Here is a 15610-nt window from a genome sequence, read left to right as displayed (position 1 = left end):
TACGCACAATTAATTAATCATTCAACTAAGCTCTTTGTTATTTTGGTGCCGTTTTTAAGAAAAATATTAGTTGTTGAAATTCTCTCATTGTTTTCTCCATATTCAAGCCACTCATATGCATTCACTCAACTGCAATGTCCACATCTAGGTAATTAGGTGGATGTCCATAGTTAGTTTAATTGAATTTATTATTAATTTATTTTACACCATCAATTTGAATATTGATTTCACTCTTTGACATTGGGATCAAACCTAAGTTGGGCAAGTGTCATCAAAACAATATTTTAAAAGTTTAATCAAAATGAACTGAAAATATATTTGACGATATAAATTATTATATAATTCAAAACAATTTTAAGTTTATGATAACGGTAAAAAAAATATACGAGCAAACTTTTACCTGATCAATAAATAGTTGAGTTCTTCAACGTTGTCTGATTTTTTACTGTGAAATTGAAAAAAATATTTTTAATTAACAAGTTAAATATATTTTTAGTTTATTAATTTAAAAATTAAAATTAATTTTTTTCCAAAATAGATTAATTTAATTCTTATTTTTAAATATGCATCTATATAATTTTTGAAAAAAAGTTAATTTGACAAAGTATATTTAATATCAGAGTAAAAATGGGTCGACTGTTATAAATTATTTAAATATTATTATAAAATATGTTTGAAATCTGAAAAAAATTTAATAAAATTTGAATAAAAAAAATTAAATTTATATAAATTCTAAAATTAAGAAACTAAATTAAAAAACTAAGTTAAAACAAAGTTTCTAGTTTAAACTATTTTCATTTTTTTACTTAAAAATAAAGAAAAAATATATATTTAATCCTTAAATAAATTTTGAGAAGGATAATTTTGGAAATGCCGTGTAGTGTGATTTTTTATTAGTTGACGTTTAGAATATCAGTGTAGGAACTAAGTATTTACCGATTAATTAACAATGAATTAATATTATTAATGTGTAGAATCTGGCAAGGAAATTGAAGTAAATTCTTAATTAGAAGATAAATGTATGGATGAAATGTGTGCCTGAAATAAACGAGACAGGCGTTGGGCTGAGAATGGAGGGATCCAAGAGAGGTGTTGGCTCTTAAGAAAATTACGAATCCACGCGGAATAATTTATAGGAAGGGGAGGGTTGACGCTTGCAAATTACGAATCTCATTGCTCCCAACTCAAATAACGTGAAATCAGGTATTCGAAAATCAAATTTTGGACACCTGATTTCAGTTCTTTTCTTAATTATTGTTTCTGTTGTACACAAACGCAACGCAACACCAACACCCACTCGAGCAGGGAGCGAGCAAGAGGGAAAACCAAATGGGGTGCTCATTCTCCGGTTTGAACGCGCTGTACGACTCCGTTAACAGCGGAGGCGATGCGTGGATCAACGAGAATCGTTTCCGCATCGTGCGCCAGCTCGGAGAAGGTGGCTTCGCCTACGTCTACCTCGTCAAGGAGCTTATCAATGACTCCGCCGCCGGTGGCCTTGCCAAGAAGCTCAAAGACTCCTCTCATATCTCTGGTTCGTTTCATTCCTTCACGTCTCTCTGTCTTTTGTGTTTCGTTTTTTTTTCTACTGAAATTGACTTGTTGTATCCTGATCTGTGTGATCTGTGTTGTTTTTTGTGTTCTTACATGCGTTTTTATTGATCAGTGATGGCATTTCCTCGGCCAACTGAGATACTCGGTTATTCGTGGAGATTTAATTTCGGATCTGTTTCAGTTAGTTTCTGATTCGAGCTTGCTGTTTTGGAATGTTTGTGGAATACTGGAGTTGGAGGATGTGGCTTGTTCGTGGATAGTGTTATGCAATTCTGTTGATATGTAGCGTTTGCTTAGTCTTGTTTTGTGGATATTTAGAAAGTAATTTTAGTTTATGAATCGAGCTTGTTGTTTTTGAATACTTGTTTGAATCCACGCGTTGGAGCCAATGGCTTATTTGTTGAGATATTTTTAACGCAATTTTTCCTTAGATAGGATGTGTTGGACGTCCTATTTGTCGTTGTGGTGGTGGTGGTAATTGATTGGGAGGTTAATTTAACCACTCCTTTCAGCAATTGAAAATAGGAGATTCTGGGTTATTATGCAATGATGGTGGTGTCAGTTCAATTTCGATTATCAGTGAGAAGAAATTGGAGCGTTATTGTAGAAACTAAAATTATTCGGTGGTCTTTTTAAAATAAAATTTAAGTAGGTGGCAACGTAAGGTTCTGTGGTTGAATTAATTCATTAATTATACTATCTCTTTTTTCCAGATGATGGGACTTATGCTATGAAAAAGGTCCTCATTCAGAACAATGAACAGCTGGAGTTGGTCAGGGAGGAGATCCGTGTTTCGTCACTGTTCAATCATCCCAATCTGCTCCCACTTCTTGATCATGCAATCATTTCTGTTAAGGTAAGTAGTTTATGTAGCCAACTTATTCCTCTGTTTATTACATCACAGTTCAGATTTTTTTTCCCCTTGGTTAACTAAAGAGTGTTACTGGTTCAGCTATGACACTTGCCTTATCTGTCAGGATGTTCACTTTTTAAAATTTGATCCTGGACTACACTACAACATTGTAATTTGCCGTATTGTATGTTACCTGAAAATTGCCTTGCTTGTATACACTTGGAGGTTTTCCAAAGCTAGTTTTGAAAACTTTTCTTAGAACTTGTTTTTTATGGTTTCTGAAAATTGAACAAAGAAAAAAAAATCATTAACAATTTTTCTATCTGCCTTGCGCACCACCCTCCTGCACCTCCCGCTTCTACCACCAATCTCTCCCACAACCACCACCCTTCTTCCTCTAATTTTTCACACTATCTTGTCCAACCGCTTCATCGTGAGCCCACCATTCCAGCTGGCACACCTCCATCTGATCTCATTACTTCCCATGCTGTGTTTCCTCACCTCTGCCCCCACTGCTACAACCAAGGGCTGCATCGCTGAGGCTGTGAAGTCCAAGCACCACCTGCTGGAAAATCTGGACCCCAGGTGCCCCATCCTTGTTCGAACATGGGTTACCCTGCTCCATGTTCTCGGACCACATACACATACTCTTGTACCCTGAAACCCACATGACAACCCTCTCAAAAAGCCTCTGCAATGGTGACCAAATCAAGCTTGAGTGCCTGAACCATGATGCTGATGGGTGTGTGCATCGTTGTTGGGTTTTGATTTGAACGTGGAACGGAGAAGCCCATGGTCTTCAAGGGTACAAAGAAGCACAGAAACGTGACACGTCCTCAAAAATCATCTTCAAATCTTTTTGTTTTTCTTGTTTTAAAAACATGTTTTCAGAACTCAAAATAAAAACGATTGGCATCAGACAGGGCCTTTGTTTCTTAAATAAAGTTCCTGAATTCTTGGCTCTACCACATTTGCTTCTAGGATTTGTATTGTTGAGGGGAATAGTACTTTACCATCTTAATTTCATGTTATGATATAGTTGTTTGTTGTGATTGAACGTTTGAGCTTTATTAGAACACTGAAATATCTTGGCATAGAAGATGAGTACATATTAATTTATGATATTCTCTTTGAATGCAAAATGTTATATCCCTTGTATCTTCATTGGACTGAAGAGCCTTCTGGCCAAGATGGTTTTTCTTTATCTGTTTTACTTATATTGGATGGCTACAATGATGTAATTTTCTTGGCGAGACTCAATTCAATGATAATGTTATTCAGATGTGGTTTTGAAGATATTATAATGAGGCACCATTGCAACTTATATGGTAGGTAGAGGGTGAATTTTTTTTCATGTCGTGGCCAAATTGATCCCAGTTTATTATTCTACAATTTTAATTTGATAAATACTGTAAGAGTAATCATTTTGCTTCTGGTAAATATATCTTGTGAAAGTATGTTGTCACTAGTCACTGCTAATCTATTTGAATAGAAACAGGTATCGAGTACAATATACATGCTGTCAATTTTTAAGTTTCTGTTGATCTGCTAGGTTCCGTATGTGTCCAGTAATGGTACTCTTTTTACCGGACTTGTAGCAAATGGTACTGCTCAAAATCTAGGTCTTCTTAACATGGTTGCGAATTGTGGATGTTGTGTGATGTGGCATTGATAGTGTAGTAGGAATAAAACTATTCTTAATGAGTGAATGTGTAGCTTTTCTCATTTCCTTGGGAAGGATCTGGCTTAATGCTATTCCTTCTGCAGTGTCATTTCCTGGATCTATATTTACGTTGAAAATATACTTTATCCTAACAGCCTACCCAAGAAACGTCTTGGAACCATGAAGCATACTTGCTGTTTCCAGTTCATATGGATGGAACATTGCTAGACAATGCCAAAGTAATGAAATCCAACAAGGAATTCTATTCCACCTCAGATGTTCTTCAAATATTTCGTCAGGTATGAACCATCTTTCTATTATGCAATATGGTTGAAGCTCAGTATTTTTAGCACTGGATCTCTTTTTAACGTATAACCTTTCTTGGATTCATATATACTTACACAACTTATTTTCGTATTAACCTAGCAATTCTTGTGACATGGGGTTATCTACTATTGTAAGAATTATATTGTAGAAGAAGAAAACGGAATTAGTTTCGTTCCGAAACTCACTCTTTCAACCCTGTGAATCAACAGCTTTGTGCAGGACTCAAGCACATGCACAGCTTTGATCCTCCTTATGCACATAATGATGTCAAACCTGGTAATGTTCTCTTAACACACAGAAAAGGACAGCCACCTCTTGCCATACTGATGGATTTTGGCAGTGCTCGTCCTGCAAGGAAGCAAATTACCAACAGATCAGAGGCACTCCAGTTACAGGTGCTTCTTTCTCCCTTCCCCCTTTTTTTATAAGTTGTTTCATGGAGAAATTCAAAGAGAAAAAAGTTAAACTGTAAATGTTTCTCATTTAATTTAACCCACCAAAAACAGAATACAGAGAGGGAGCATTTCTTGAAGCGCATCCCTTAGGGTACAGTTATGCAAAGGCAGAATAATGAACTGTTATAGATGGAACGACAAATATTCTAGAAGTAATAGTTTCCGTTTAACATGTATTGTACTCTAATTCCTGTGCCCCTTAAACTGACATTTGTCCGAAAAACCCTTGAGCTTGCCTGTAAGAAAGTCAAATCTGGCTGAAGAGAGAGGCTTTTTGAGCATATCTGCCTATTGATTCGGAAATAGAATGTGATAGATCAAAAGCTACTTGGATAGAACATGCTCTCGGACATAGAAGACATCACTTTCAGAATGTTTTGGCCGACTGTGAAAGACAGAATTGTGAGTAATAGCTACTGCACTCTGATTATCACAGAGCAGGACAAGGGTAGAAAAGGAACATGGAGTTCCTTTAACAAAGCTTGAACCCATGTTAACTCGGCTGAGGTTTGAGCTATGCTGCCATATTCAGCTTGTGTGTTTGATCTGGTTGTAACCTGCTGTTTTCTTGACCACCAAAAATCAAGTTATGCCCAAGAAGATAGCAGAATCAGAGAGCCTATAATGGGCCCTGTTTAGTTTACAAACAAGGGATTTCTCTTCAACTTCAAATCATGAGGTTTGCACCATATTAATTGTTTCATCCAAGAAGTCATTAAGAAAAACATGATTCACATTCAAATGAAATAATTCCCAATTACTAGTGAGGGCAAGAGTGATGATGAGTCTGATAGTATAGGTTTATCAAGAGAATTCTCACAAAGATCAACACCGATTGAAGTTGGGCAAGCAACATTTGATATTCGGAATCTTGAATTGGTGAGGTTCCAGGAGGACTCAATGGGTTAACAATGAACCTCTTAAGCTTGTGCGACTTTATTAGGTGTTCATCGAGTCATCGAGTTTTTTTGGCAGTGTTAGCAAAAGGGCGAGGCGCGAAAGGGATGGAATTTGATGTTGTCATAGGGAAAAAAGAAATTCAAGGAAGATTAGGGTTTACCATTAGAATCAATGGCTAAGATACCATCTTAGAGAAATTGAAAGAGAAAAAAGTTATAAACGAATATTTTTATTTCATTTAGCTAACAGGGAACAGAGTACAGTGGGAGCGTTTATAGAAGCGCCTCTTTCTTAGGGTACAGATGTGCAAAAGCTGACAACAGAATAATAAACTGTTACAGCTGGCACAACAAACAAAAGAATATTCTTGAGCGAAAAAGAAAAATAAAAAGGTTATATTTTTAATATTACGCATTATACTCTAATATGGTTTATTGATAAAATTGTTTTCCATCTTAATGTCTTGGCAGTTCCACTAATCCTGATAATTTCTTTAGCACAGTTAGGAATATGCTGTCCTTAAATTAAAAGTATATATTAATTTAGAATTTTTTAATTGTTTTTGCTACATTTAAAGTTTGTGAACCGTATTACCTAATATGGTAGGTGCATATACATGTTGCTGTACATTAACTGGTTCTACGTTTCATTTAAAAAATTTCAATTGCTTAGCTTATGTGCCCATTTTGACAATATTAAATTCTTTTAGTACTTTTTATGTTTTGAACAAGCTTTACAAATTTGAAGGATCATAGTTACATTTCGGTTACCTGGCTAGGATTTTCTAACCTGCTAATTGCTGCTTATCTTCCTATGTAGGAATGGGCAGCTGAACACTGCTCTGCACCTTTCCGAGCTCCTGAGCTGTGGGATTGTCCAAGCCAAGCTACTATAGATGAGAGGACTGACATTTGGTCACTAGGATGCACATTATATGCAATAATGTGAGTACTAATCCTTCGTTTACGTGATTGTGTGCTAACTTTTATCGTTAGGACGTTTGTTAATTGTGCCTTTATACAGCATGATCACCATATTTTGGTAATTCTTTTCGGGTTTTCTTTAAATTTTTATTCTTTTCATCAAAATCATGTTTCAATGTGCAATGTATTTGATTTGGAACCCTTGATGTGCATACAGATTCTTCAAATTAACGTATTAGAATTTTTTAAATAGCGTGAGGAAGGTTGTATATTTTATGTAGTTTTCTTAGCTATTCTATTACCATCACCCACCGATATAATATTAAATGGAATTGCAATATGGTGTTTTATAGTGAAAAAAACAACATATGGTGGATTCACATTTTATTGTTGCTTGAGTATGACCTATAAAATAAGACAAAAGAAGGGAGAGTGGGAAAATAAGTTATTTTATTTGCTATGCCCTGGCCAATTCTTGCCGTAATAGTTGTGTAACTGCTTAAAAGTCAACTGCTGTTTGGGTTGATCGGCAAATCATACTTGCTAGCCAGAGCTATGGCTTCAAAATTGTGGTGTATTTGTGTAAAAGAAAGTTAAAAAACTTGTCACATAATGATATTCTGCATAGGCTATTGATTTGGAGCAATGCTTTTAGCCATGCTCCCTTCGCATATTTCATTGATTTGGCTGAACGAACTACGTTCCTAAGCTCCATCATGATGATTTTTATCTGTAAATGTGTTGGTTTATTCCTCTTAGTGGGTGTTGTGTTAGAATTATATGGTGGTGATGTTGATGGTTGAAATTTTCAGGTATGGGGTATCTCCATTTGAATATGCACTGGGAGAGTCTGGTGGAAGCCTGCAATTGGCTATCGTAAATGCTCAGGTGAAATGGCCAGCTGGACCTAAGCCTCCATATCCAGAAGCTTTTCACCAGTTCGTGTCATGGATGCTTCAGCCCCAGGCTGCTATGAGGCCCCGAATAGATGATATCGTCATCCATGTGGATAAGTTGATTGCAAAGTTCTCCCAATGAGTTACTATAGAGAAGGGAAAAGTGGTGCATGAGATTACATATTTTGCAGTCATTTAAAGATTTGGTGTGCATTTACTGTCCGGTTATATGTTAATGGTTAGAAAAAAGCAACAGCAGTTCCTCGCCTGACGGAGTTAATCTTATAATGTATCTTCGTTTTTGGTGGTAGTCTAGGCAGTCATTTCTACATAATTTTGTTTTTGTAATCAAATCTCCTATCTCCCTGTGTCTTCACAACTTATCAATAAATATTATGTATCATTTATTTATTCACTTTCTTTCTTTATATGTATTTGTTCCTTATATATATGTTCTTTTATATAAATTATATTCAAATAAAATTATTCGATATCTTATTTATATAAATCGAAATTGATGAAATATATACTTCTTAAAATATAATTATGAATTATTTGATAATTTTATTTGTTTGATTTTAATAAAATTTATTATGAATAATATTATATATATATATATATATATATAATTCTTTTTTACATGTCTTCACTGACCAGTCGGATTAGTTTTGACATCACCTTTCTCACATATAGCATATGTTTGCTTCCAGTAATGAACTGTTGGTAAAGAAGGACTAGCAAGTGAGAATGTTATTTGCATCAAAGGATTTGCAATGATTTGAAGAGATGGATTACAAGGGAGAGGGTGGAATTGATCCCATCATTTTGTTTCCATTGATCCCATCATTTTGTTTCCATGAATTTTCATGCTTCAATAATAATAATAAATTATATTTTTTAATTTAAATAATCATTTTAATTTGATTTCTATAATTTATATTTAAATTTGTATCACATTTTTATTCAAAGATAAAATAATAATTATTTAATTTTATTCATTATTTTTTTTAATTTATCATACGTATACAAATTTTCAAAAACTTTCATGGCAAAATTTTTTTAAATCATATTACCTCTTTCTTAATCTAAACATATTATAATCTTCTCTCCATCCTCTCAAATTTATCTCTCCTTCAAATTCTCTCTTCAATCCAAATAATAAACCCACAAAGTTCATTCCGGAATGAACTGGTGGTAAAAAAATAGTGGAATGGAAGAAGTTCAAGTCTTTATAATTTATTTGATAAATTTACAAAAGTAGATCATTTCAGGATTGAATGGAGAAATTTAAAATTTGCTTTCAACCTAATTAAAAAATAAATAATGATATAAATTTAAATATTTTAAGATGAGTAAAAGTTTAATTTAAATATAACGAGAATATATAATCCTTTTCCAGTTATTAGGTAAAGGGATTGTTCTTATAAAATTAAAATATTTTTATCTTTATGGTAACTAATTTACAAATAATATTTACTAGTGAACAAGATAGAATAATAATGTTATATTGGACTAGGGTGTGAATTTGAGGGAATAAATTTACGTAAATTTGAGTTTATTTGTTAGTAAAAATGTGGTTGTTTGGATCATGAGAAAGATAGTATGACTGTAGTAAATATAAGTGAAAAGTTTGTATATGATGTGATTGATAAAATTTAATAAATTATAATTATTAATAGCGTGAACTGTATGATTACCATTTTGCCCTTCAATATAAATAGAATAAATAATATTAAAATTAAATTAAAAATATTATTTAAAATTAGAAAAATATAATTTATTGATATTACCATTAATAACTTAAAATAAATTATTGTTATTCTCAATGATAACTTGAAATAATTTATAAAATAGACTATTTAATTTATATATCCACATTTATTTAAATTTATTTTATTTAATATCAACTAATTCATTTACAAATATTTATTTGAATAATAAAATAATAATAATAATAATATATAATACTAATTATAATTATTATTATTATTATTATTAATAATAATATTTTTAAAAATTAATTGAATATATATGTATAATAATTATAATATATATATATATATATATATATATATATATATATATATATATATATATATATATATATATATATATATATATATATATATATATATATATATAAAAGAAAGTAACAAGTATAAAAGTGAATTAAATTATTAAGCATAGGGACAATATGATGAGTTTTTTTTTTTTTTGTATTTCTCTTCATTTTAGAAAATGTTAAAATCTTTAACTTATGTACAAATCTGTCATCTCAAATCAGCACAAATAAATAAAACCAAACACGTCTTCAACTCACTTCTCATCTACATGAAAAGTATTCATGCGAATCCAAATATAACATAAGTAAAATATATTCAAATTTAATAAAATATAATCGGTGAAAACAATTATATATACCTGTAAACATAATAAAATATCAAAATATTGAATTCCACCCCACTAGTATATTAGCATATCTAAAATAGATAAGATTAGTAAAATATCATATTAGTAAATAAAATAAAATAAAACTATAATCATATTTAGAGCCAATGAAATATATTTGATAAAAAGATTAAATTGTTTAAAAAGAACAAAATATATTGAGTATGTATTATCAATCCATTAATGTACAAAATATCTCACATAGATCTTTTAAAACCGCAGACCATTCTTCTACATTATTTTTGACACAACAAACTCTTTAGGTATATTTTTTCTAACAAAATTGTGAAGTTTTCCATACTCATTTTTATAGAAAAAGTTCATTATCATTTCTATACTTAAATTTAATTGGTATTAAATTTTTGTCTCATTCTTATCCTCATTGAGTAATGAGTATATATACTTGTACATACCCGTTTTTTAAACGTTTTAATATTAATTAATTATTTTTAGTAAAATAATAAAAAATTACGGTAAAGGAAAGATAATATTATCAAATATTCAATAATAAGAGGAATGATCGTTTCTTCAATATCAAATATTTATAAATAAATTATAACTGTATACATTTCAAATTAGAATACCAAATAAAATTTCATGAGAGCCAAAACATTTATTAAATTTGCAAACATTAATGAAACCTAATTGATAAAATTTAAAAATATTTATAAAAAATATAAAAGGAAAACAAATATTTAAATTAAAATATATTTTAAATGTTTGTTTACTACAATTTTTTAAATGAGTTTTTTTTCATACATTAATCAAAGTTATATACATCGCTTGATCAAAATCACGTAAAGAACAAAGATTAATCTAATAATAAGAATAAAATTTTAACATATACATTGTATCTTTTGAACTTCAATATATGTTGGATGGTGATAAAAAAATTATGATAATTACATTACATTTTAATATTATAGTATATAAAATTTATTTATACAATTATACACAAAGAACAAAGATTAATCTAATAATAATAAAATTATAACATATACACTATATCTTTTAAACTTCAATATATGTTGGATGGTGATAAAAAAATTATGACATTTACATTAAATTTTTATATTATAGTATATCAAATTTATTTATACAATTATAGTGACAAAATTACAGTATGATAATGAGTTATAAAACAAAAAATATATAAAATCTATCAAAATAATATTCTATATGATAAAAATAAACAACAAATAAAAATATTAAAATATTATCAAATGTGTGTCTTAGAAACAATTTGAGAAACTATTGAATGAAATCGCAAAAATGAAAACAAATATATAATTAAGGATATGATAAGATGAAAAATACTTGAAAGATTTAAGAAAACTTTCCAAATCAACATAGTCAATGGTTTAGAAATAATGAAAATTACTTTAACGAAACAAAAGAGTTCCTCAAATGAACTAAAAATGAATAATAACAGAGTAAAGAAGATAATTTTTTTATATTATCTAATAAATGAAATGTTTATGTTGTTGAATAGTTAAATTGAGAGTATTAAACGTTCTCATGTAAAAGAAAAATATACATAAAGAAAAATATTTAAAAATAATAGAAATATTCAAATGTGAAACACAAAAAAACATTTAATTGGTATACATCAATTGAACATAATTATATATGAAGATTATGATGAGATGAGAAATATATCATAAATGCGAATAAATTTAATGAAAAATCAAACAATTTCAAGAAATAAAAAATAAAAAGTGTGTAGTGATATATATATATATATATATATATATATATATATATATATATATATATATATTAGGAGTTTTACTTATTTCCAATCATTCATTTCTTTAAAGACATTCATTGTGAGTGACAAGTAAAAATGACCATTATCTTAACTAGGTTCGTACTTTTAGAATTTTCAAATGGACATCGTATCCCTTCTCAGAGTTTAGCAAAAAAGTGTTTAAATTTAGTATTTTATGGAAACTTAGGAGTTTAGATGATGCTTACTACCTGAGGATGTGATTGCAGTCATTCCTCGTTTGGCTAAATACGAATCCCAGTATAAAAGCAATTCTTTTTATATTTACTAATTTTATTCATCATTATATGTTTATTATTGAGTTGAGACCCACGATTCATTGATAGAGTCGTAATATTCTAGATCATGTAACTCTTATTTTCTAGCTTCAGTTTTCTAACAACTCTAAGGTGTGTGTGTGGAATCCTTTCATCAAAGAATTTTAGTAAAACAACTTTCCACTTTCACTGTAAAATAATTTTACTCATCAGATGTTAAATATATGATATATTTTACTTATTTATTCATTTTACACCGTTTAACTATCATTATTTTGTGATATTTATCACTCAAGATTTTCTTACGTATTTTATGATATATTTTCTTTACTAAATGTCTCAATATGATTAAATCTAGGTAACATAAAATTGAGTGATAAATATACACAAACAGTTTTCGTTTTGGAATTTCGCAATCCATATATTTTGAACGGACAACGTTGAGAAATTGAAATAAATGCTTAAATTTATCCTTATCACAAAAACCAGGTTTATCTGTAACCAATCCAATGTTCAAATCAACGTCTCTTGGGTTTATGATAAGGCAAAACCCACGTGGTCGCCATCATCATCCAAATTATAAATACAAAGAAGAAAAGTACCAATATATAATCATAAACGGATTTATTTTATTTTCTTAACCTTTATTTTCCCCTTAAAGTCGAACCAAAATTATAAATAAACTATACGAAGATTCTATTCCATACATTTAAAAAATAATAATCCATACACAGTCTTTCAAGAACGCAAAAATAACGTTCCAAGTTCCAAGTTCGAACCCTAGATTGAAATTAAATAATCGGTCTCCATAACCACCTATATAATTATTTCCAGAGCAATAACAAAAAAAAAGTTAAAGATAGAACATAGAAGGTTGGTTGAGTTGTGTAGAAAAAACAGAGTCTGGTGGAGTAGATATATATATAGAATATATAGGTGGAGTTGAATCTGTATTTGTGTGCGGAAAATGTTTGAGGATTGAGAGATAAAATGAACGACACGATGGGTAACAATGAGACGGGGAAGTTCGAGTGGAGCTGGAACTCTTCAGCTTCGTTTCTGTACGGTGGTCTTGCACCGATTTTTGGAGTGATTGGTTTGGCGTTGGTGGTGGTGGTGTGTTCGCGGTGTCGAAGATCTGGTAGAGAGGGTGAGATGAACGTGAGAAGAGGAGTAACCGCAGCAGTAACAGAAATTGAAGAAGGACCCAACATTTTGGTAATCGTTGCTGGAGAACACCACCCCACGCATTTGGCCAAGCCTCTCCCTTCTTCCACTCACAACCAGTGAGTTCTTCGTATCTGTTCTCATTCCCTCACTTTTCTCTCAAACATTTGCATCTCTCACACCTTCTTCTTCTTCTTCATTCTTTCTCATGGTTTCACACCATTTCAATCTCTGTTGTTGTTATAAATAATTTTTTTTTATTTTCTCATGTTCTTGATTTGGTTTTGTTTTTCTAACTGAGTGATCCTTTTCACCTAATTTATGGTAATGATTATTACAATGATATGAGATATTTATTCTGTTATGTGTCATTTTAGTATATAAATCAATTTGAAACTCATAATTTATTATTTATTTTTTATGGTTTGTGCTATTGTTGAACAATCCTTACCGTTAATTTAACAGAAAAAGTTATATTAACTTGTTTTAAGAAAAAAAATCCAAATCGTTACAAATTATGAAATCAAATTAAAAAAAATCATAATAAGAGAACTAAAAGAAGCTATTAAACTTTTTTTTCAATATTACATCACATTTATTAGAAGACCTTTGGTAGATAGTTTTTTTTTTTTTTCTTTTTTAATTCTCCAACCTGGGAAAGTAAGTTTTTCATGTTTAGTTTAGTTTCTAATGTGGTAACAAAATGAAAATACTGCATTGATTTCTAAAAGGAAATTATATAAATATTTTTAAGAAATTTTTTGCTAACCAAACAAAATTTATTTATTCTTATGAATTATAGTTGTTGAGTGTCAGAAAATTTTGTTTCTATACCAAACGACTTCGTAAAGAGAAAAATTTACAGGTGTTATAAGAAAAAAAGTGTATCTAATATATGTTTGTTAAAGAAAGATAGTTATGTAGCTACTTATACTGATTTTATGAATTAATGTCTTTCTTTTATTTTGTTTGCTTTTGTTTGAGTTTACATGAAAGAGCTCTAAATAAAGAAGATGCAAGTGTCGTGTGCATTAAAAATAATAATAAAATATAATATATAAGTGAAAGATATTTTTTATCTTTTATGAGATTGAATTATTTTTTAATCATCTGTTTTATTCTGTAATATAAAGTTGTCTTAACCGAGAGTCGATTGAGACGCCTTTAATGAACTCAATGAACATGGAAAAGAAATTGGCTAAAAATGAACATAATATTGGATATCGTGAATTTTGAAAATATTCTTAATTTTTTTTTTAAAGTGTTAAATGTTTTTCTATGAAATTGTACAAAACTATATATTGTTGCTAGCAAATCTCTCTGATCCTTAAACAATCCTTAATTCGTTGGCAATAATTAAATTTATTTGTGTTACAGATTTATTGTTACAATTAAAATGTATAATATTATATTTTTTTTAATATAATCTTAATTTTGAAAATAAAATTTTATGATATTTTTTTACAGTGAAATATTTCTTGTTTTTTCTGTCTTCAAAATGTTCATACCTTTTTTTCCCTTTCTATACATATTTAAGGTAAGTATTGTAAGTTTATATATAAAAGGATCATACACCTTTTATTGCCGTGCCGTGGATCATTCCAATTCATGATGGAGCTGTGACTCTTGGCGAATTGAAATTATATGTTTTTTTTAATAATGATAATGTTTGGTTATAATTAATAAGCAAATTTTATTACAGCTTATTCTAATCAGCAAAATTATAAAAATAAGTTTTAAATTTCTTCAAATTTATAAAAACTACTCTCTTAATTTAGTCTGTGTGCATTATATAGATGAAAACAAATGTTTATATTAATGAAAGTCACATCAAAAACTAATTTATAATACAAATTCCGTTTAAAACTAATCTATCATTCCTAATGTCTACACATAATTTGGTTTATTGTAACCTTGATATCTATACTTGATTGTCCTCCGTATATCTTGCTGATGTATCCTTGTCTCCTAAAATTAGATTATCTCATGTTGAAATCCTTAATTGTGTGAATTTTTTTAAAGGTATGAAATAATTTAAGTTCAAGTCTAAGTTCAGTTAAATAAAATGTCAAAGTTAAACATGTAAGAAAAAAATTTATAAATATATTGTTTTTAAGATTTTGAATCCAAAACAATATTAATTTCTTATGAGTTGGGCTATATGTTATTGTTTTAGTAAGGAAATTTAGAATTTTATCTCAGAACTATAACTTAAAATTCTCCGTACAATCTATTAGTGTTTTTTTTTTACTGTCAAAGAGAATATCTCTATCTGTGAAAGTCCTATCATTTATAACACGAGTCCTTTAAAAAGAGAAAAATTCTCTCCTTTTATCGGCGAATTCTCATGTTATTCACCTAACCTTCCCAATGGCTAG

At 29.6% G+C, this 15610-nt stretch overlaps 1 protein-coding gene across 2 annotated transcripts; it reads left to right on the top strand.

The window, feature by feature from the left end:
- The first annotated feature begins 996 nt into the window (after positions 1 to 996).
- LOC114178563 (probable serine/threonine-protein kinase DDB_G0291350) lies at positions 997 to 7999 on the top strand. Of its 2 annotated transcripts, XM_028064558.1 has the most exons (7): positions 997 to 1203; positions 1306 to 1534; positions 2268 to 2410; positions 4226 to 4369; positions 4607 to 4792; positions 6572 to 6696; positions 7488 to 7999. In XM_028064558.1, exons 2-7 carry the CDS (start codon positions 1330 to 1332, stop codon positions 7711 to 7713), a joined length of 1029 nt encoding a protein of 342 aa, XP_027920359.1. In that variant the 5' UTR covers positions 997 to 1203; positions 1306 to 1329; the 3' UTR covers positions 7714 to 7999. The 2 variants fall into 2 exon arrangements, with proteins under 2 accessions (XP_027920359.1, XP_027920358.1); XM_028064557.1 differs by having other exon boundaries at positions 1041 to 1534.
- The last annotated feature ends 7611 nt before the right edge of the window (positions 8000 to 15610 follow it).

This window comes from Vigna unguiculata, chromosome 3 (assembly GCF_004118075.2).
Source record: "Vigna unguiculata cultivar IT97K-499-35 chromosome 3, ASM411807v1, whole genome shotgun sequence".
Classification (NCBI taxonomy): Eukaryota; Viridiplantae; Streptophyta; class Magnoliopsida; order Fabales; family Fabaceae; genus Vigna; species Vigna unguiculata.
The sequence above is the reverse complement of the archived record's forward strand: the minus strand, read 5'-3'. Positions and strand labels throughout refer to the sequence as shown.

Coding starts and splice junctions, on each gene's coding strand:
- LOC114178563 (XM_028064558.1), top strand. CDS start 1,330: ATGGGGTGCTCATTCTCCGGTTTGAACGCGCTGTACGACTCCGTTAAC. Junction 1,535..2,267: donor AGACTCCTCTCATATCTCTG/GTTCGTTTCATT, acceptor TCTTTTTTCCAG/ATGATGGGACTTATGCTATG. Junction 4,793..6,571: donor CAGAGGCACTCCAGTTACAG/GTGCTTCTTTCT, acceptor CTTCCTATGTAG/GAATGGGCAGCTGAACACTG.